Source organism: Chlamydotis macqueenii, chromosome 3 (assembly GCF_036417535.1).
Source record: "Chlamydotis macqueenii isolate bChlMac1 chromosome 3, bChlMac1.mat, whole genome shotgun sequence".
Classification (NCBI taxonomy): domain Eukaryota; kingdom Metazoa; phylum Chordata; class Aves; order Otidiformes; family Otididae; genus Chlamydotis; species Chlamydotis macqueenii.
In genome coordinates, this window is record NC_141558.1 from 26670820 (window position 1) to 26693964 (window position 23145).

Below are 23145 nucleotides of genomic sequence, written 5' to 3' on the forward strand. Positions count from 1 at the left end.
TAGTGCTATAGAAGAAACACGGCTTAGAAAAAGACCTGAGGAGGTCCACCAGCAATGTCTCCTCAGTCTAATAAATCTGCTCTTAACATTATCTTTTATTTCCTCCTCAGTCAGCTTCTTAACTCATCTCACAAATCCTGTTCTGATCATTCTTCTCCTCAACTTAACTAATAATTTCTCTCATGCTGCATTGCTGAAGCTCAGATAACAAGCAAGTAAAAAGGGAGGCAGAATACTTAAGGTTCAGGCTCCTGTGTACTATTTATGCATTTTACAGTGCATAATCACTGGATAAAACTCAGAAACAAATCAGAGACTATGTAAGTACATGTATCATCTGCTAAGATGACTCTAGCATTTTTCCATTCTGTGGCCCAAGTTGAATCAGTGGAGGAAATTAGTACCTCTTCACCTTAAGCTCACCTGTCCTATGAATGAATACTTAGTAACCAGCCATTAGAACATTTTTCCAAGAAGCTGGAGACAGACACTTGGCAATACTGTTGCGAAGAAAAAAAGAGATGCTCTGCTTTCTTGGGAAGTCTTCTGACCACAGTGCCACACCTGCAGAATATTTGGACAGCACTTGAAGAAGTCACCTGAGCCACCAGTCACATTCTGTGCTGGGCTCAATGCCATCTGCATTCACTAGGCAAGCTTCAAATCCACAGAACAGACTGAAGTCTTTAAGAATGTATGCAGAGTTTAAATACTTCTCTGTTTACTATCTGGATGACATTAAACCTTAACCAGGACTTGGGCTTCCTGAACTGAAGAACTGAGTTTCCCAAACTCTAACTGGAGGACTCCTAATGTCCACCATCCCCTTGGGTAAAAGGAAGGATTTTCAAAACGAACAATAAGACAAACAGGAGATTTCTGAAACCTTTAAGTATGGCATTAAATAGTCTACAGATAATAAATGGGAAATACAAATAGAAATTAATAGAAAAATGAAAAATAGTTTTTCTATTTTAGGAGAAATCAACAAAGGTGAACTTTACATAAATACACAAGTACTCATATTAAACACTAAACATGTAAGGTAAATCATTTTGTTTCAGAAAAAAAAATATTTACTAAATTGTATTATATGAAGTATTCTTACGTAACAAAGTATAAAAAGTAGTTATAGTAGATACTTAGAGTATCTAAGTATCTAAGACTGCTTATTGAATTATATAGTGGCTCTGTTAAAAAGTAATGACTACCAAAGTACAATGTTTGAAATATAAAAAAAAAAAAAAAAGGAAATAGTTGACATGAAAGACTAAGAGCCTGGAAAATTTGTTTTTTCCATGTATCAAGCCTTGCCAAAGGAGAACAAAAAGCATATAAAACCACACCCCCCCCCGCCTCCGTCAAGACAGAATGCAGCCAAAGAGTCTTTTAAAAAAATTAGAAAAAGGTAAACCATACCATTCAGCTTGAGATACTGAATGCCAAATTTCTGTATGGAAACGTTTTCCCAGAGTTATAAATAGCTGGAAATTCAAGTTTATTACAGAAAATCCGAGAAATTCTTAATTAGAACAGTATAATCTTCTTAATATAACCATAAATATAATCAGATTAAATAAATACACTTTTTAAAGCTCTGTCACTGCTTCAGTACTTCTAGAAAAGGTGCTGAGGTTCATTCAGCCTTCTGGTTTTTATTCCACAGTTCATTCATATGGGCATTAACAGCACTGGCAATTATTACCCAGAGCTGCTCAAAAGTAACTGAAAGGACCAAAAAGTAAGGGAGATGGATCTGGAGGTTCAGGTCTTTTCAGTCTTTCTAACTAAGCAAAGATGAAGCTCTGCTTTCCTTTGCCACAAGGTGGTGTTCTGGCACACAGGACAACTGAACAAAGGTAGGTCCACCTTGTACAGGAGAGCAGTTTTAAACAAGGATCAGCAGGGAGGTGGCATCATAACTTCGTATGTATATGCGCAGTGACATGGACAAATGGCCAAAAACTGGGAGAAGGCTCTGAGATAGATAATGTGATTGCTGGAAGGAGAACAAAGAAAACAGTGGTCAATCTTCTGAACACATAGATGTCTCTAAACTTTACAAGACATAGAGGAAATAAACAGGAAGAAATTAAAATCCTAGTACATAATCAAATAATGATTGAAGTGGTACTGTAGAGACTTGTTTATAAAGTTCACACTACCAGAAGGCAGATATAAAAGATATTCATTCCAAAGTTAACTAGGGGGAAAATTGAGAAGATTCACTTGTGAGATATAAAGAATATATACAAATATTCAGAAAACAGTGGGACATGCTTGGTGAATATCCCTCAGTAAAGATAAACTGAGCATTCATCCTGTAACTTCTGCCATATGCTGCTGATATGTCTACTGGGAGAACAGTAGCCAGGAACAGGCTATGACTAGCAAAAAAAACCTCATCAGCCCTTGAGAAGCTTTCATTAAGTAATTTTTTCTTATGGTATCATTGCATATTCATGACTTGAATGATAACACAGAAATACCACAAACAAAGCAGTTGCAAGTGCTTTAGACAACAGGACTGGAATTCAAAATCCCATTGACATACTAGAGAAATAAATATGATGCTTTTCAATAAAAGCAACACATAACACAACACTTAGGACTATCCTTATTGTATCTGATGATGATAAACTAAAATAATTTTTTGCATGTTTACTCTTTACAAATTCTATCATACTTATTTCTCCATTTTAATAATTTTGACCCCCAAAAAAAAGATTATTCTAAAGCAGAAGACAGGGAGTACCTGACTAAACAGTTTTATAGAAGAAGACTGGGATACTAAAACAAATAACAAACTGAATATAAGTCGATAACATCATGCTCTCAAAAAAAAAAAAAAAAAAAAAGGAAACGAAATGGCAAATCTAATCCCAGGCTATAAACAGGTATGTCATAGATGAAACAGTAGCCTGCTACTTAATGAGAATATTGTGTCTAGTTACGGACTTCTTACTTCAAAAAAAAATTCAATCAACTGGAGATTCTCCATAGGAGGGCAAAATACAAAATGCAACTAAATCATTAAAGAACAAAATTAGTTAAATGCAGACTTATCTGGAATATCATTGAAGTCAGAAGGGATCTTCGTAGATCACCTAGTCCAAACACTCCTGCTCAGAGCAGGGTCAATTAAAGCAAGTTGCCCAAGACCATGTTCAGCTGGGTCTTGAGTATGTCCAAGGATGGAGACTCCCCGGCAACCTTGTTCCAATGTTAATCACCCTCACAGTAGAAAAAGATTTTTCTGATCTTTAAATGCAATTTATTATACTTCATAGAATCATAGAATAGTTTGGGTTGGAAGGGACATTTACAGGTCATCTAGTCCAATCCCCGGGGATTGGACATACATCCCCAACGAGGTCATGTTGCTCAGAGCCCCATCCAATCTGGTCTTAAATGTCTCCAGGGATGGAGCGTCTACCACCTCTCTGGGCAATGTGTTACAGTGTTCTACCACCCTCATTGTAAAAAATGTTTTCCTTATATCATGTCTGAATCTACTTTGTCCTATCAAAACAGGCCCTTCTAAAGAGTTTCTCCCCGAAAATTTCTCTTCTCTCCTCTCTTCAGTTTGTGCCTACTGCCTTTGGTTCTGTCAGTGACTTTGTCTTCTTTATTCACCCCATCAGGTATTTGTACACACTGATAAGATCCCCCTGAGCCTTCCTTTCTCCAGGCTAAACACTCTCAGCTCTCTCAGCCTCTCCTCATACGACAGACGCACCAATCCATTAATCATTTTCACGATCTTTGCTGGATCAGATCCAGTCCAGTATGTCTACGTGTCTCTCATACCGAAGATTAAACCTACAGGTATTACTTTAGTCCATCTCTTCAAATTTAATTTGAATGTGCTTACAACTTTTATTAGAGGGCTTGTGTGAGCTCATTAAGGAGTTGTGTTTTACATATATCAGGAGATTATCTGAACTGACTGAGGATTCACTGTAGGGATTTCTACTGTAAAGTAATAGCTCTAACATTTTTACTGTCACTTCCATTAATTATTAAACTCTAATATAAACTGCTACTACACTTTCACTAAATTGTTGCAGGGTTGTTTACAGTAAAATACAAGTAATTAATAGGAAAACAGAAGAAATACAATGTATACACAGGATAATTCAACCCAACTATAAATGCTTATGTTGCTGGAGTGGCCTGTTGTTTGATCTAATCCTGTTTACAAAGAGGAATTTAATAGAAAAGACAAGATTCATAAAGTGCAAATATTAACTAACAAATAATAAGAAAAAAAAATATGGCTTTTATTTGGAAATTAGAAGTTAATATTTTATAAAAATAATTCTATCAAGTGAATTGAATTTTGATGAACTGACAGTTCAAAAGGTAACAAATGACATTAATAAAGAACACTCCAGAGACTGTGAAAAATGTTGCTGTGCTAAGAATAATATTCTTACACAAAACCAGAAAATTCAAGTCACACTTAACTACACTACTCATGGACATACAGTTACAAATTTAAAAAGCCAAATACCATCTATGTATTACTATTCCTTTTGGAAATCCTTTAGAATAGGTCTTCCAAAGCTACAGAAGATGAGATTTAAGAGTGGTATTCAGCTCAAGGTTAAGAAAACAGCTCATTCCCGCTGTTTAAACACATGTACTTGGAGTCATTCTGGATGACTTACGAGTTCTGGTCTCCAAGTGCTGGTCCAGAAGGACATGGGTCCCACTTCATCCAGTTACTGTAGTCTCATTTCAAATCTATCAAGATGTCTATACACTGCAGGGCATTTTAAATGGCACTAAACAATCTGTTAGGCAATTTAACTGAGCATGGTTCCCCCCGTGCACGTGTCTAAAGGCATGCTAGATGTCTAAACTCCCATTGTAGCCAAAGGAGCTCCATTTAATATGGCCAATGGAGACAAAGAATAATACAGGTCATCCTAAGGTTCACACCTAGTGGCTGATGATCTCAATTGCCAGGTTTGCTCGGGGACTGAATGCCACTCCAGAAGGAAACAGGTCTCTTGTGCATTTTACAATGTACAGGATATGCCTACCCAACAAGGATGTCTCATAGATCCTAGGCCTTTCAAAGGCCACTAGGCGCCTATGTTTAGGCAACTGAATCCTGTCCAAGGTCTGCACTGGCTATCACAGGAACTTCAGCTGCTGTAGACACCTACTTATGTCTTAATTCAGATGTCTTAATCCCAAGCAGACATCTGCTTCAAATGAACTTCAATATCTGCTTCAATATCACCTAATGAGTTATCGAGAGAAAACAGAGGAACTTCTCTTGTGTTCCTCCAAGAGCTCAGTAAGCAATGTATTCTTTTCACCATTCTAAACTATGTTTTCACCCTTCCTTGCTGACATGGTTCCAGATCCACCCTGCTGCTGCATTTCATCTTTGCATCTAATCTTTTCCTCGAATACAGATGAACACATAGGAGAGAGGAAGTAACGTTACCCCTTGTAGCAGATAAGTTCTGCAACTGCTACCTTACATACCAACAATTTTCCAAGTATACAAAATGTAGCATATGGATATTTAAGCAGCATCAGTCCAATAAACAAGATTCTAATTCCTGTTTCAGAGCATCTCTTTGGAGCAAGTAGCATGATGTCTATTCTTCTACCCAAGCTACACTTTAGAAGCAATTCAGATCAACTGAATTTTTGCCTCCTTGTTTTCCTGCAACTCCTCTGTAAACAGAGCATGCATTTTGATCCAGATCTTGACCCATGCACTGACTTTCTAGTTTGACCTTGGACCTCTCTTATCACTACACACCTGCATGATGGTCACTGGGCTGCATGGCCAACCCTGATTACTATCACTGGACCAAATCCTGATGCTGGCTCACTGACCTGCGCTCCCAGCTCTAACCTTGGACCTTCCACATAACTATAAACTTGCCTAACAACCTAGACTCTAGCTTGAACTTGGCTACCACCTCTAGGCCTGCCCTGCTCACATCACTTAGCTGCTGTGAGACTGGGCCAGCTGGTGACCTGCCAGCCCTGTTACCACTCTCAGCTCCCCTCCCTTAGGGAGCTGCTGGCCCTCATTGCTCCCTGACAACCAAACTGAGAGAAACTTCTCTTTCTAGAGTTCACTGCAATATCTGAACCTTGCTCCCTGACATCAAGCTCAGATGTATACTCCTTGAGTATTTCTTTACCCCAAGTCATACGTGCTGGGTACAGAATGCAGTCCATTTCTCCCTCTCTTTGCTCCTTTCTATCAGTCACACCTACAAAGAAAGTGCAGTAGTTGTCAATAGCTAGCACTGTAAGTAGAAGCTTTACTGATGGAGGCCAGTAAAATCACATGCTCCAGATTAGGGCAGCAGCAGTCATAAACTATGTCTGAAAGTTAATGTTTTGTTACATTAACTCTCTCTGATCCTGCCGCACCATCTCCTTACTCAGTGGAGGCTACAGTTATTAGATGCTATGAGAGTAATCCCAAAGGACAATGTCGTGTTCAAACAACAAACAAGGGTTTGACATGGAAAAAATACACCAAAACACAACTAACAGTAAAAGAGCTCTGTCCCATACACAAATACAACTCCACTTATACAACAGAAAACTCAGACATGATATGCAATTGTGTTAAATCACTTCCCGCTAAGAGAATCACCGCAGAGGTACTAAGTGTGCAAACCGATTTCACAGCACAGCATCTCCCAGGTCTTAGCAAAATTTAACAAGACGTAGCAAGTCAAATAAGCAACTCTTCTGCATATGAAAGGACATTTCTTTCAGGTCAAACACAAAATAGCACATTTTCAGAAAGAGCTACAGAGTTAACAAATAATATAATCTCTGTCTGCAGGAGTCTAACACAGGGAATAAGAGAAAGAATTCCCCACTTCTCAGACTATTTTCCTTCACACTAGATCAGAAGAGGTCAACAGTCATGTACTTTGTGTGGAACACCTGCTGAATACTGTTTTCTACAATTTGGAGTTTACTTTTTTGCTGACATTGGATGTGCTTAGCTGCTCAGAGACACAAATAAAACCTGCTGCTGCCTCCAACATATAATCTGCCTCATAGAGCCAATTCAAGTGAACTCAGCTTGAACTATGAATACACATAAACTGAAACCCTGGCTCTTTCCATTTTGTTTAATTGAAAGGGTAGTCATATATTTGAATATTTTTATTTTAAAAGCACAAGTTCTAATAATTTATTAATACATTTTTAAATACATGAAAGGACAAAAGTTGTTTTCTATTGTACTATTCATAACACAGACTGAACTGATGTTCATTCTTAAACTATTCCTCATTCTAGATTTATTATTAATTTACATACTTTATTGGTTTTGAATCTTATTGTTCTTCAAATATGTTGATATCTCAATTTTTTAAAAGGCCAGTGAAAGTATACTGGAAAATACATATAAAAATGATTATGATGTGAAGATAGATACAGACCCCTGTAAGTAAGCAAAGTTAAGAAATGTGAATACTTGAATTGCATAAAGTTACTAATTTTAAATTGTGATCATCAAAATCATGGCAGTCCATGCTACATTCTAACAATACTGCCAAGGACAACAACTTATTAAATGTCAGTAGAGAGTCACACAGACATTTCTGGTGATCATGGCTTAAAATTTGCCGAATGTGAGCTCCAATGGATCAGAAAATTGCACAGGCAGATGCAGGCTACCGAAACTGCTGTTCTGACAGCCCTGCAAAAAGGAAATCTCAGGAACTGGGGACTGAATGTCTAACAGAAGGTGCACCTAGTTCTAAGAGCGACTGCAAACCACGTCCAATTCTGTGCCATGATGTTGGATGATCTGAAGAAAAGTAGTACCATTACAGGACAAATACTTAGAAGGATAAAATCAAGCCCAAAGACTGTTCACAATATTTGAAAACAAATAAATCCCTTATTTAATATTGATGTCTGTATTTTACATAAAATCATTCAGAACCAGACAGAACAAAAAATAGACCAAATCTGTGAAATAACACTCTCCTGGATGAGTCTGAACTTTCTGTATTATCGCTAACAACTTGACTTGACATCTTCTAGAAAACATTTGTTGCTATTTTCAACAAATGTAGAGCATGTGGAATCACAAAGGTTTGAATACAAGTGTAATTACAGCTAACAGTCATGCAACCTAAAAGCAGACAGACGTGCTGTAGTCACAGATAATTTGGGGTAACTTGCAGAATAATGACGAAGGGAATGTACTACTAGTCAGGTGGTAGCAGAGGCATAGACAACCACATACTTGTGCTACAATGGAATCGTTAATAATAAATGGTACTAGAGGCCTCTGTTGTTAGTAAGAGGCCAACACAGCCAGTCACTTTTGCAAAAATTAAAAATGTATTTTCAGGACATGGCGTATACATTACTTCGTTCTAGTTCCCTAAATGCTTCCCTTGGCTAACAAGCAGCATTTCTCCATTAACCAAGTTGATTTGCAGCCAACTCACTTTCATCCATATCCCTATCTTGGTCAAAGCCTGGAAAAGCAATTATACTCTGCCATCTGGGCTGGATGAAAAGGATACAGAGAACTGAGATCAACAGTATACTGATGACACTAGAGCCAAAACCTCCCACATTTTCCTTTACTATTATTTATGGTAATAGTATTATGGTGTGTATGGTGTTTTACAGGCAAGACTGAAGACAGAATTCTAGAAGGCTGAAAGAGTGGAGTTTTTCCACACACATTGAAAAAGCAGGGGCATGATCATCCTTACAAGATCAACATGTGAAAGTAATTTGCCCTTTATAATGCTTTGGAATATCAATGGGGGGAAAAACGAATACATTGACAAGCCAGCCTATCCACCCTATCAGATAAGTCTCTTTAAATACCTCCTTGTCAATAAAAGTGAGTTATGCATAGATCTTTAAGAACTCAAGTAAAAAGTTGGAAGTAAATCAACTATTCTCAATTATTACTGTCATCAAAATCACCTTCTGTGTCCAAAGGCAGTGCCTAAAAGATCAAGGAAATCTTTAATTCAAGTATAGCTGGCCCACCACTATGTTTTCCATAGCTCTCTTCCCAAAAGACACTGATAAAAATGACAGTAGTTTAATAGTTATTTATTTAGCCACTGTTGGCAACTCACTCTTCAGGAGAATTTTACAAAGCTCTCTAGAAAAATAACATCTGCAAAGTGTTACCATAATAATTTCCCAATAGTAGGAAGGAAATTACGGTATCTTGAACACTACACCATTCTTGAGGCTATAAAAATGTTCCATTTTCACAACAGAATCAGACAAATGTGAGCTTATTTAAATAATACAATTTTCTGTCCATTTAATTGATAATAATCAAAGCTATTGAAAATTCTCCTTCTATGAAATTTAGAAAAATACAGCTATAAAGACTTATTTTTAAAACAAACATTTTTAAAAATTATCAGGTTTTATGAGCTTATTAAAAAGTACTCATATTTTAATGATCTATCACAGTTTCTGCTGAACTGGCTATATTAAATAGTAATGTAATAAGATTTTAACATGTTCTAATCATGCAAGCCTGAAAACAGTAGAGTGGAATAAGCAGAAGAAAATGGACTGGTACTGGAGAAACTATGACAAAGACAAAACCAAAATGGGATCATATCACTTCAGACTATTTGAGAAGATTAAGGGCTGTCACAGCAAAATGAATCATGAGATTTCCTAATTTTTGATTGCTTCCACTTCTAGAATTCGCAAATTTGGGAAGATTTTTTTCAGGCTCCATATTCTGGATAATAAGTTGTAAGACAGATGAGAAAGAAATGTGTGTTGTTATAAAACTGGTAATAAGATCAGTGGGTCAGTGTTAACTAGACAAGAAATAAGTAAAAAATATCTAATAGTATTACCACTAGCTGTACTTTCATTTTACTGTGACACATAATCTTGAACAAAGGATTGTTCTAAACTCTGATGACAGATAATAATACTTAGGGACTAAATGGCAATTCAGCCATACCACTCACTAAGCTCAAAGTGTCCTGAAATGTTCTTAATGGCAGGATTCAGTTGGACTTTAAGACACCTGAAGGTGTATCCACACACTCACATCTACAGGTGTGCTAGGTATTCCAGAACAGTCCGTTTATATATTCCCATATAATTCCCCTACATATTCACATATATGTTCCCTAAACATAGCATGTAGGACGTGGGACCTGTGCCTTTTTTTGGCAGCTGCAGGTAAAGTAGGATATTAAAAGGCCATTAAATGGTATCAGCAATGAAGCATGGCTGGCTGAATCAAGCCACTTCTCAGCACTGGCAGCAATGGCCAAAAGCATATGAAACAACTGAGACAAGGACTTAAGGGCACAAGTCAGATGGCTAATTACAGGCATCTAGTGCATTTGAGATGCATCCCACTTGACTTCCAACTATTGCACCACAGGGAACAGGTCTCCCATAAATACTGTTTGATATCTGCCAACTCTATAAGCCATCTCAGCTACCTTAGGGCATCTCACATGGAACCAGACAACTGTGCTTAGGCAACTGAATCAAGTCCTAAACAACAAAAAATAGCAAGGAGATAAGAAACAATTCTCAATCACCAGTTGATTCCTCTCTATATAGCCAACAGCCAGCTGGCTTAGTAGCTTAACTTTCCATCTTCTTCACACCATTCAGGCAAAAGTGAGAAATGGCAGGGCCAAAGAACTTGTCTATCCTCTCTCTTCTCTTTCCCCAATAAATTCATGTAAGCTGTTTTACTTTATATGAAGCCAACATATAGTTCAATTCAAATTATGCTTCCAGGCTTTTAAAAATTCAGCTGTGATCAGCTGTGGATTTTGTTAAATCTTTTTCCTAATCCCAGTGTTCCACATGATATGCCTTCATCACTTACCTTGCTCCCCCATTTTTCACATACTAACACCTATATTTAATCTCATCTTAACTACTTGCATTAAAACTAAACCCTAAAGCCACATATAGTTCCTTTCCAGATGCTGCTGTTGAATTATTTCCCTATAGGTTTCACCTAACATTCCACCAATGTCCTCTGGCGCTTCAGTCCACACATCTCATGCATTCAAAGGCTTTAAACTTTTTTTTTTTCCAAGAAACCCATAAACTAACACCTTTATTCCCATACAAAACAGCTAACATCTGTGGACAAAAAAAACCAGCCAAACAAAGCAGAAATGTCTACCCAGCACAGTTTTTTACCAATGTACCTTTTAGCAGTTTTTGCATGTAATAAATCCTTTTTTTTTTGGTCATAAGAGCTGTTGAGAATCACTTTCATAAGCATATTTCATTCAAATAACAAATTCAAATGCAATACAACAATTGGAGTAATTTTCATTAATTTACACCAAAACATAAATTAAATCTTCATTTAACAAGGGAATTATTTCAGCCATAATAACAGTCTGACAGTAAGTATAATTTCCTTCTTATCTCCTGTAGCATTTTTTTTCATCTTTTGCAACATCAGGATTTTGCTCTGAACTATGATCAAAATCTTCACCATCAACTATGTCTAACCCACTGAGTCTGAAAAGTCATGAGCTGATTACTTCCAACTTTAATATCTTAAGATTGAAAAGCAACCCTTAAAACCATCCCTGAAAGTACTTTCCTCAAATGTAATCATGCATTTATCAGTTTTCTGATTCCTTTGGAGTGAGAGAATGATTAAAAGACCAGATAGTCAGAAAAATAAAGTCTGTATCTGATTCATAATACCATATTTAATAAACTCTATTATTCATCACAATTTATGTCACTATCAACATATTACAAAATAGAAAAAAAAACTTTTCTCTCCACTGCACTACTTAGTTTGAAAGTTTGTGCACCATTTTGACTGTTCTGCCCCAAAAGGACATTAACACAGCAGTAATATTTCCCCTTTGCTGGAAAGCAAAAATGCTGAATTAGCTTTACTGGTATTTAGCACAGTATGAAACCCTGATTTTGATCATGGAGCCACAGGCCTCATATTACATGCTCTTATCTCAGAAATTCCAGATCAGCCAATAAAGCAACTCTTCTCAGAGTTTCAATATCCTGATGAGTTTTCCTGTGTGACAGAAGATGGATGGATTAGATAGCTAGAGAGAACCTTTTCCTGTAAGTTTGTGCCTAACAGCTTTTTATTCCCATTCTTAAAATTAATATTTTTCTGTTTCAGTACTTTCTGAAGTTCAGTTAATTGATGAGCCTTACTGAGCGCATAGTACTCCATTATACTGTATGTCAAGGTCTGCATATGCATTACAATGTGCACTGGCACACATCATAAGGTGGTATACGTTCCCCAGCAAGTTCACAATACCATACACCATCTTTAATACACATTTTTCCTTCATACTTCATCTATCTTTTTAAATATACATTTGGGGGAAAAGAATAATGCTAAAAAAAATATTTCAACTTTGTTAAATGAATGAGAACTAAACAATAGAAAAGAATTCGACACAGCCTGAAGTACTAAATAACTACTTTTCTGGAGTCCCCCACAGTTTCTTTAAACATAACTCCTTCCACATCTGACACATCAAAGGATCTCAATAACCTTCAATTCCTAAAATTTCAGAGAATCATCACCTTGGTTAAATGCCTCAAATATTTATGTTTTGAAAGAGCAGAGGGTGACAAGAACTCATTTCAGCTTTATCTCTGAACTCTACTTACACTGCATCAGTTCCTCACTGCATGATATTCACATAGAAACTGAAATTCTAACATACACTTTCACAAACAAGTGAATCTTCCAACCCAGACGCTGCAAGAATTGCAGTTACCTTTTTCCTCTGAAACATCAAAGAGACCCTATCATTAAAACTGAGAGAAAATAAGTGTAACTTCATTCTAGGTATCCAGCATTTCACCCTTAAGTCAAGTTTAACTGAAAAAAAAAAAACCTAACTTGTGATCCAAGCCACTACAGAGATGACTGTTACTCCTATTTATTAGTCACCTCGTCAGACAGCTCAAAATACAAAATTTGATTAATTAGGAGCAGTAAATATTTTGCTTTATGAAAACTTCTATGTCTGACCAACTGATAAGTAGCCTTATAAGGCACTTCTGATATTTCCTTACGCAAACTAGAAGCTAGAAGATCCACAAATTGTAAATAAGATGTGTATTAAAACCTGAGACAAAGATTATATTCCCGTTTATTTCTGTAGTAAATAAATTTGGATCTAGTTGTTCTTAGGCAAGTCACTTATCTTCACTCTCAGCCAAGGCAATGAGAAAATTAATTAAGAAGAATGATCTCAGGATATATGAATTTTAAAATGATGCTTTGACACATGGGGTGTCTGAAATTTATAGTTTTCCTTGAGCTGGCAAGAGAAGAAATGAACATCGTTGTGCCTAAATGTAGGCTTTGAAGGACGTGGAGGTGGGACAAGTCAAAAATGGGATCTCACAAAAAAAAAGACGCTGGGCCTGAGTAGAAATTTCCTGTGCGTTTTCATAATTCCCAAATTTGCAGAGCAAGATCTGTAAAATCCTTTACAACATTTCCAGCTGTATTATAAAGTCCTAAACCCACATAATAATCCCAATATAGCATAAATTTGTATCAACTAAAAAGCTCCTGTTACCTTTCCACTATTTATAATCCAATGGCACAAAAGAACTAAAAGTCAGTGACTCCACTTAGGTCAGACTTTATTATCAGTCTCTTAACTTCTAACATTCTGTTTGGCACCTTTAGCAAACCAACTACTTAGCCATTTCAGACATTCTCTCTTCAACATTTTATCCACCAATGTTCTTGAGCTCTTATTCTGCAGCATAAAGAACACCTGGCTGAAAAAACTGGCACAAGTCTACTGACTGGATCTTCTAAATGTGAAACTCCTCTTGACTTCAAAGAAAATTTTGGAAAAAGTTCAGCACTGAACTCTCTCTACTCTGGTTAAATTCAGTGGGAGTGTGTTTTTGTGTCTTATTTACTACCCTCAGTGTCAGAATGTATCAAATGTCATTTATCACCTCCAAAGTCATCAAGAAAAGATACAGCATGCTGATACAAACTTAATAGTTCATAAATTAGTTCTAAATTACAGTTATAGTAATCCTTTCTACTTTATTCTTTTATTTTATTTTTTTAATAACTCTGTATGCTTTCCATCTTACGAGCATCTTATGTTGCTTGGGAATCTGCAGCAAAACAAAAAAAACTCCCATTCTTGTGATGTATTAGTCAAAAAAAAGATCCATCTACTGAGCTCTGTATTGACAAGGCATCTACGTGTAGAGGCCTGAGAAGGGCTGGAAATCAGGAATTTCAAAGTCTCTTAGTGATCAGTTATTTACTCTTAAATTACATGAAAGACAATATAAAATCTAAACATCTTGGAAGTTCAGGATGAAAACACAGAATGAGGTAAGAATGGTGCATAAAGGAGAGAGATTAAAAAAAAAGATTAAGGATCTTTGACCCATGCAATTAATACACTTTCTCTATACTTATTTCGTTGAATAGTAAGGGTTGGAAGGGACTTTTAAAGGTCATCCTTTAAAGTTCAACCCCCAAATTAATTTCATTAACTATCTTTAAATAACATCATTCTTTTGAAACAAGATTTCTGCAATATAAAGTTCAAGACATCTAACTTCTTTTTTTCTCTATTAAAATATCCTTTACGTGCAATTTTCAGCAGACTAAAAAAAACTTGAACGTAAATTATGATGTATTTTTGCATATAGTAATTGTCATAATAAATTAATACATTTGCAATATTGTTGACAGCAATTTTTTTAAGCAGCTCTCTTTCCTCCTCTTTCCTCCCTGCCTGCCCATCCTCCAGGTCTTAACACTAGGTATTGAAGTCATTTTAAATTTAATCTCCTTTTTTCTGACCATTCCAGTGGTGCAAGACCTAATTTGTCCTAGCTGAAATTCAATTTCTTGGACATGACTAACCAAAATTGAACAAGCCTCAGATACAGTCTTTTGTAATGACACTACATTTCCCTGTTTAACTGAAAACACTTGATCTGATACATCCAAGGACTTCATTTGATTTTATTAACAGCTGTACTGTATTGGCAGCTAATACTCCTCCTATGCTTCGTGAGTATTCCAAGGTTTTTCTCTTCTTCAATTGCTTCTAATTGATAATGTCACAGCTTCTAGTTTGGGTTATTAGTCTCAAAGCACCTAATCATTCTGTATCATTGAATTTCATCCCAATCTTTTACATCACTTCTTCAGCCATCCAGCTCTCCCCTGCTGTGTCCTTAACATATTCCTAATGCATTAGAATTCCATTTTAACCTACTTGAAAACATAACCTTAAGTCTGTAGGATGAAACCAGTGTTAGTTGCTCTCAGATCATCTCTCCTTCTAGCCAGAAGGTTCCTGCTAAGCTAGAGGACAACCGCCACCAGCGGATGAACAGCCAGCCTTCCTTCCTGCTGCTCAGCCTGAGCCTTTTACACAACAGAACACAAAGTACATTACCAACGTATGAGTGAACACAAAGTACATTACAAACGTATGAGTCACCATCAGCAGCAATCTCAATCATTGCGGAAACCTCCCTAACACTGCAACATCTACTGCCACCTCCTTTCTAGGTAGATCCTAGCACATTTTACAGTTCTGATATAAATCTATGTCTTTACCAAATTCTGATGTAGCTATAACTCCTAATTAGTAAAACCAATCGGACCTTTAATATTCAATTTATCAGATCTATTAATAAAAACAGTATACATTGAGGTAATGCTAAGAGAATGAAGCAGAACTGGGATCCCCTTGTATGAAACATAAGACAGTATTTCTGAAGCAAACAAGATTAAGAAATTAAGAAAATGGAATAAGATGAAGATACTGCAACAGGAATGCAGTGCCATGGGGTTTTTTTTATGTAATACAGACTAGTCTATATAAAAATTAAATAGATACTAGTAAATTCTACTAATAGACAGTAGAAAATTCTGTTTACTTTCTACCTAGCCATTAGCTCAATTACCTTTTGCTTTTCACCTCTCCTTTTCAATAACTTTGCTCCTCAAGCAACACTATGTTTTAAAGTCAAATACAATTGTAAAAATACTACAAAACTGTTAGCTAAATTCAACAGGACAATTAAGGGAAAAGAAAGATTAAGATACTCCACTACTCTGTCTAGGATCTCTTATTTTGCCTTTGATAGAACTCCAAATGGTTAAACCTGGGCCTTTGTAAACTAGTCAGCACAGTATATAACCATTTATATATATATATATATATATATTTAGTATTTTTTAGACAAAATTGAATTATTTTATTTTTACAAGAGCCCCAGTAGCAATATTCTAATAACACCTACCTTTTACTCTGTGTTTAAAGAAAATCCTAAAAAACTCCTGAAAAGATTTCAGCATGAAAATCAACTCCTTATTTTCATCAGCCATGAAAGCACTAAATTATTTCTGTGAAACTGTTCTTGCACCTTAAACTCCTTCCTCTATTTTACTTCTTGTTATACACACATAAATGTGATTACAGTGGTGCCCGGTAACTGCCTTGCATACACTCGTCAAAACAAAAAAAATCCCACTTTTTACAACCATCACTTGAGCTAGTATGGTTTCTAGATCACATAAAAATGAACATACTTTTTCTTGAACAGCATTGGTACAGAATGCACTCAAGCAGAAGAGAAACCTTTATGGGTTGTTTAAGCATCCACATGAGCAAAATGGAAATTTTTAACAGATTCATGTACAGTAAAGAAAATTATTAAAATCATCTAATAAAAATCACAGCAAAGTAACGCACAAGCAAATGTTAAAACATTCACAGTGACCAACTCCAGACTTAATTAATGTCAATGGGCTCAGTAGACTGTGCCGCTTACAATCACATCAGTGTGCACAGGGAAGACAACCAGCAAATTTTCATGTTTGCTGTTTACTGAGGAAGACATCTTTCTGTATACTTGAAGGAAGAAAAATGGTGATGAAAATGAAAGAAGAGAATTGCAAAAAATGAAGCAAAAGTTACAGGCATCTATTACAACAAATAAACTTTTTTTTAATCTATGATTTTCTGGAAAGAGATTACTGCTTATCTTTGACTTCAAACCCTCTCTGTTACAAAAGCCCTTGAACCTTTCAGATTATTTGTCTGACAGGGGACAGAGACTGACACAATCAAGTGGCATATCAATGTATTTTGAAGGAATTTTTAAAAAACATTCATATATTTTGAAAGAAAATGACAATCAAAAGGTAGCAAAGGCACATGAAGAGGCTTATAGTGCTTTGCTTCATGCCTAATACATAAAAGTTATTTCATTCTATTTTTATTTCTTATTAGAGTAAGAAAACATTTTTTCCCTTTTACAGAAACAAGTGAAGGAATTATGTTTGATTTTTAACCCAAAATTCAATGCTGGATAGACACTGCTCTCAGGGAATTGTGATAGGTGGAAGTTGTATGGAGTTTACCTATACAAAGCTCTGTGCTCACATCAGTATTGCTTTGGGTATTCCACATATGTAGCTTTTGAGGTATCAAGCCCAGACCTCAAGCAAAATTGCAATGCTGCCAGCTTTCATGGCACTCAGAACATTGTATTTTTCACGATCTCCCCACCTCTGAAGTTACATTACCACCTAATAATCAAATTTCACTTCCAGATGGTGGAGAAAAAATAGAAGATGTATCCCTCGTGTACCTGAAAGGTGTAGAAAACAGAAGAAAGATGCAATGAACAAGAAGTGCATCCTTTTTAAGACATGATTTTTAAAACAGTTCTGCTCTAGGCTTGGCTCATGTTCTTAATGTTTGAAACACTGACTGATTACCGCACTTAAACTTGGAATGAATGACAGAATATACCCCAACAATAAGTGTGTTGTTATAGTAAAGGCAATGTCATGCTCAGAATTATTTTCTTCTTGGAGTACTTCATATTGACCTCTTCCTCCAAAGTTCTTCCAGATTTATGCAGCCTTTTCCTAAAAGCCACTGCCAGCTTTCCCTTTCCTTCATTTCTTTCCTTCCAAAACCATGATGAGGACAGTCATGGCCTGCGGTCTTAATTTGCCCACGTGCCCACGTTCCCCTCATCTAACTCACTCTCCCACTCCCCACTATCTCCAGCCACTCTTCACACCTGGGTGTAGCTGACAGCCAGGAGGGCGAGCAACAACATCCACTCACCCCTCCGTGACAGCCCCAAGGGTATTCAGAGCACCCCGGGGCCAAAAGCAGGGTACAGCTGCTCCAGGGGAGTTGTGACCTCTGCCTCCACACCCTTACAGCTGTAGCGACTCTCCACCCAACAGCAGATGATGGGCCCACCACACTCACTGGAGAAATACAAACTCTGGGGAGCAAGGGCGGTACTGTGGCCTCGCCAAAATATGCGTCAGCCTGGAATTTTATGACTTTTCACACAGTGGATTATAACAGGTTGGGGGGGGGGAACCACAGATGAGGGGATTTCTTTAACACTGCCTCACTCCTGCGCCCAGTGCCACTAGATATGTCCACCTGTGTATGCACTACCCACTCAGATGGTTTAAAACCACCCGTGTTCTGAAACGCTGACCAGGAAAGGCCCAGCGGCGTGCGGGGACGAGAGAGAGGACCCCACTCCTGCCCGCACGCCCTCACACCGGCCGGCGGGGCGGGCAGAGATGGGGGGACGAGGGCTGGGCGCAGGCGGGGCCGGGGGGGATGCAGGGTAGGTGGCGTGAGTTGCGAGGAGGCGGCGAGGGGAGAAAGAGGCGGCGAGCAAGGGCGGCGAGGAAGGGGCGATGGCGGCTCCCCCGCGGCCGACGGGCCCCGGCCTCCCCCTGGCGGCGGCCGCGCCTGGCAGGGCCGGCACCATCCCATCCCCGTCACCCCCACCCGGCGATACCTGCCCGGGGTGCGGAACCGCAGGCGGCGGCGCGGCCGGCTCCCCGATCCACAGCTGCTCCTTGAGGAGGTGCTGGTAGCTGAGGCAGTGCTTCAGCGCCGACGGCACCGTCCCCATGGCGGGGCGCTCGCCGGGCGCCCGGCAGCCAAGCCGCAAGGTCAGCGCAGCCTCCCGGCCCGCGCGGGCCCCGCCGCAGCCGCTGGCGGCAGCGCGGCCCCGAGCAGCGCCTGTGATTGGCGGAGGGCTGGAGCCCGCCGCGCCGGCACCCCTGCCGCGCCCCTTCCCGCGGCCGCTGCGGCAACCGCTGCCTCAGCTCGCCGGCCCGCCAACCGCCGCCAACAGCCACCAACGGCCCCTCTCCTCACCTCCCGCTCCTCGCCTCCCCCTCCTCACTTTCCCGGGCGCAGAGGGGCCGCGGCGGTGGCCGCCCGTGTTTGCTGCGGCCTTGGCCAGCGCCACGGCAGCCGGGGGTGGGGGAGAAACCCCTGAGGAGACGCCGGCGAGCCCAGACCTCGGGTTGGGGGGGACGCAAGCACGGGGACAGCCAGCTGTCCTGCCCCGCATCCCTCCTGACACTCCGCACAGCCGGGGAAATGGGGCCCAGCCGGGGCTTTCAATGCTTTTGGCACAAGGCTTTGAGGGGAGAGAGAGGAGCAAGGCGAAGGGACAGGGCTGCTTCGAGACCAAGCCCGCTTGCCCGCTTTGGGATCCTGGGGCTGCGCAAACCATGCGGAATAAAACCTGTCCTGCTCACTCAGCCGCTCAGGTGGCAGCAGGTCTTTGACAGCAGGCTTTATGCGCACGCTTGCGTTTATGCTTTTCATTTACCTAGCAGAAACTTAGAACATAGCAAATGGAATACTTTTCAGGTTTTAACAGCTCTTTCAGAAGCAGCAGGTTATATTTTGTCATCTCCTTCAGTGTTCAGTGTGTCAGCCAACTTTCCAAACTACTCTCAAGCAAAATACCATATGCATTGGAAATTGTTTCTGGATCATTCCTTTTCTGGGGTATCGGGAATTTTTCGTTAAATCCACTAACCTTTCCCTCAGTCATTTTCTGCAAAAGATTATCAGGTTTACAGCCAAGTCTCTGTTTCAGTCATTCAGGGATAGACATGATGCTGTTGAAGCACCGTCTTTTTCTTTTGCTGTTTTGCATTTCAGGTTTGCTGTTCTGTGCATCCAAACCTCTCCTTGTTTCTGAGTGCCATCGTAAACCAAAACTGGATGCTAATTAACTGACTGGGAAATTTTTCTTTTTCAAGGATCATGACAGCTTTTTGGAAATAAAATATTTAAAATACTATTTTATAATTTATTTTGTAATATCGCTGATGGGTGTCTCTGCCATTTCAAACACGGCCACAGAAAAGTGCCAGGGGTGCCAGCTCTACTGATGGCAATCTGAGGGAGTTAGGATCTTTTCTGCCTTCTTTCAGTAAAATATTTGTGAATTAAAAATTCTTATATTTTCACACTTCAAAATTCCACTAAGTTTCCATTAAATGCTGACTTTGGGCACTTGCTTTGGTCTTGTTACCTGTAAAATGTACAAAGGCTGGCCATAAAATCAAGCCTTTCTCTTTTGTCTCCCAATGACAGACAGTTTATCTATGATGTGGTACATGTGAACAGAAAAGCACTTTATTGAGGTAAATAATTTTGGTTTGCACTTTTCTATACATTTCATAGTGAGTTGGAAATAGGGTGAAAAATGCAATCATGAGGAGGTTAAGACTATGCCTGTGTCTGAAGTATACCTCTCCTGCCTACCTAACCTGTTCTGAAGTTACTCCAGTACTGGAGTCAAACTTCATATTGCCTTTAATCATCTTTCTTACACGTACTGCTGAAATTAGTTTCATTATAACGCTCTGCAGGTAGCTTAACCATCAAACAGCTGTCTTCTCCATATTAAATCCTTTCTAATAGCGTTGCTTCTTTGTCTGTCACTGTTATGATTATAAAACATACTGCCAGAACTGAATGCCATTTTTGTAGGGCTTAAAGCTGCAGTGTGCTATTCCAGTTTTCTGACACAAACCTGCTTTACGACTCAGAGTGCCACTGAATGTGCTGAAAAGGAGCATCTTTATCTGAAATCCCAGTGTTGTTGGGCAGAGAAGGAAAATATAATGGTCATACATTATAAAGTAATCCCAAATAAACTGGATTCTTATGCAACAGTTTCTCATTGTTTTTTTTTCTGTTGTACCTCTCATTCTCCCTGAAATCAGAATGTTTTTCATCCTTGCCAATTTAGCACAGAATTTTTCAATAGTGCTTCTAATTCCATGTAAGCAGTTCTTTCAAAATCAAGCAACATATAAATAGAACATATTAATCAGAAACCCCCATGTTTCCTGGGAGAAGGATGTGATAATTTATCTATCAAAAAAAGCACTGTGTGTTAAAAGCTTTAAAGCTAAACCAAACTGTTATTCCTAAGCAAGAGTCACGTGGGACAGCATAATGTGAAAATAGCTCCAAGCAGAGTGTGTCCTTGCCTACTTTCAGTGGGAGTACCAGTATATTTACTGATAGAAGCGTTTGTAAAATCATGCAAATAATAATGGAATCTTCTGGCAGATCTTTCTGTAACAGCACGTGGGCCTCTCATGATCTGGACCTTTATATGCCCTGTGCTGTTCCTTACTTTGATTCTGCTTGGTTTTTGTTCAACAATGGCATTTTGGAACAACTTCAGTTTACTAGAACACATGGAAGGACTCAGATGTATTTAGTGCTACGTCAGGATAGTGAATAAATATTGCACATGACTGGCTTTTGGCTTTCCATCTATCTCTTAAAACTAGTTATTATTCCGGTACTCCTCTGAATCTATCACTGTCATTGGCTCACACTGTAATCTGGTAAAAGGTTTTAAAACATTTATTAAAAGGAATGCTTTTCACTAAAATAAATAATCTCTTATAAAAGTCATGCCACCAAGCCTACCAGATCGGGAGAACAGGCAAATTTGTGTAATATGCACAGAAACTTCAAATATTACCATGGGAGATGTTTCAGTACTCCTTATTGTTCCATGCAATTTTACACAGGTAGTTGGCAGTCAGATCATTAGGAGTGGAAACATCAAGCTGTTGGATTTCCTGCAGTGTGACACACAACCTTGGCCAAGAAAGGCACGGTAAAAATAGGTTGATCGTTTACAAGCATCTAAAAGAAAATAAGAAAGTTGTTTAAAGAGTGATTTGATGACAGCAAGAAGGACAGAATCAGAAGCAAGGGAGCTATTCTTACTGGTGATAATCGTAAGTGCCAAACTGGCAAGCAGCCAGGGTGCCTACTAGGCAGGGATCAAAGACACATATGGTGAGTCTCAAACAACAAATAAGCCATAGAATTTTGGCAAGCATTGCAGGAATAATGTGCTCCAGCCCTGACAAAGAGGATGAGGTCTAAAGAAAAAAACAATGGGGCTACCAATAGTGGATCGTACCTCAGGGAAAGCAAAGCTTTCATCATTACAGTTTTATTGGAGAAAAATGCAGATAACTTCTCACATATGGTAGGTCTGGCTGATCTAAATTGATGGGAAGTGTAACATAATGTTAAGAAACAGTCTTTACAGTTGTGGCAGTAAATCAGTGTTCCACTAACAGCGGCATCTTTCAGAGACGGCATTCTTCAGAGAGTTAGTAATAGATTTACTTTGCCAAAGTAAGACTACACCCCAGGTGATAGACACCTGGCATTTGAAAGAGACACAATCAAGAAGAAAGTCCAAGTTACATCTTGCCAGATGTTCGATCTGTTGTTTTCTATTCTTTCACTAATTCAGTCAGATGGCAGGGTTTTTGACAACTAGATCACAATGTAAAACACACAAGCAAAAAAAAAATTGAAACATTTTAGTTTTATTCTCATACTACTAGACAGCATTAAATAGGAAAAGAAGGGAATTCTGTGAGCTTAGACCACAAGTTTTGTAATGACAACAGTTATCCAACTATACACAGAGTCATAAAAGAAAGGGATGTATCATAAGCTATGTTATTTTGTATTTATAAAGGGCACTGCCTTTTACACTGGTAGGGATGGGACTCTGAAGCCCTTTGGGTGATCTCCAAAGAACCAGCGCTGCATAGCTACATACAATTGTTATGAGGCGTATCAAAGGCAGCAGAGAATCATAGCAGAAAGTGCTTATTTATGGGTAACATTTTCCATTTGAGATATTTCCATAACTGACAGAAATGCTGATGAACCAAATGTGTCCCTTGTCTGACTGCATTGTTCAGACTGTAATTTCTTCGTCTCAGTG

The 23145-nt window shown here is 38.6% G+C and overlaps 1 protein-coding gene across 1 annotated transcript in view; it reads right to left on the bottom strand.

Moving 5' to 3' along the window:
- HMGCLL1 (3-hydroxy-3-methylglutaryl-CoA lyase like 1) overlaps positions 1-19006 on the bottom strand; it is a 78998-nt gene extending 59992 nt beyond the window's left edge. Inside the window, exon 1 of the mRNA XM_086744015.1 lies at positions 18856-19006. Within this exon, the coding sequence (XP_086600141.1) occupies positions 18856-18972 (117 nt within the window). The 5' untranslated portion in view covers positions 18973-19006. The remainder of the gene's footprint in view (positions 1-18855) is intronic.
- Positions 19007-23145: the final 4139 nt, after the last annotated feature.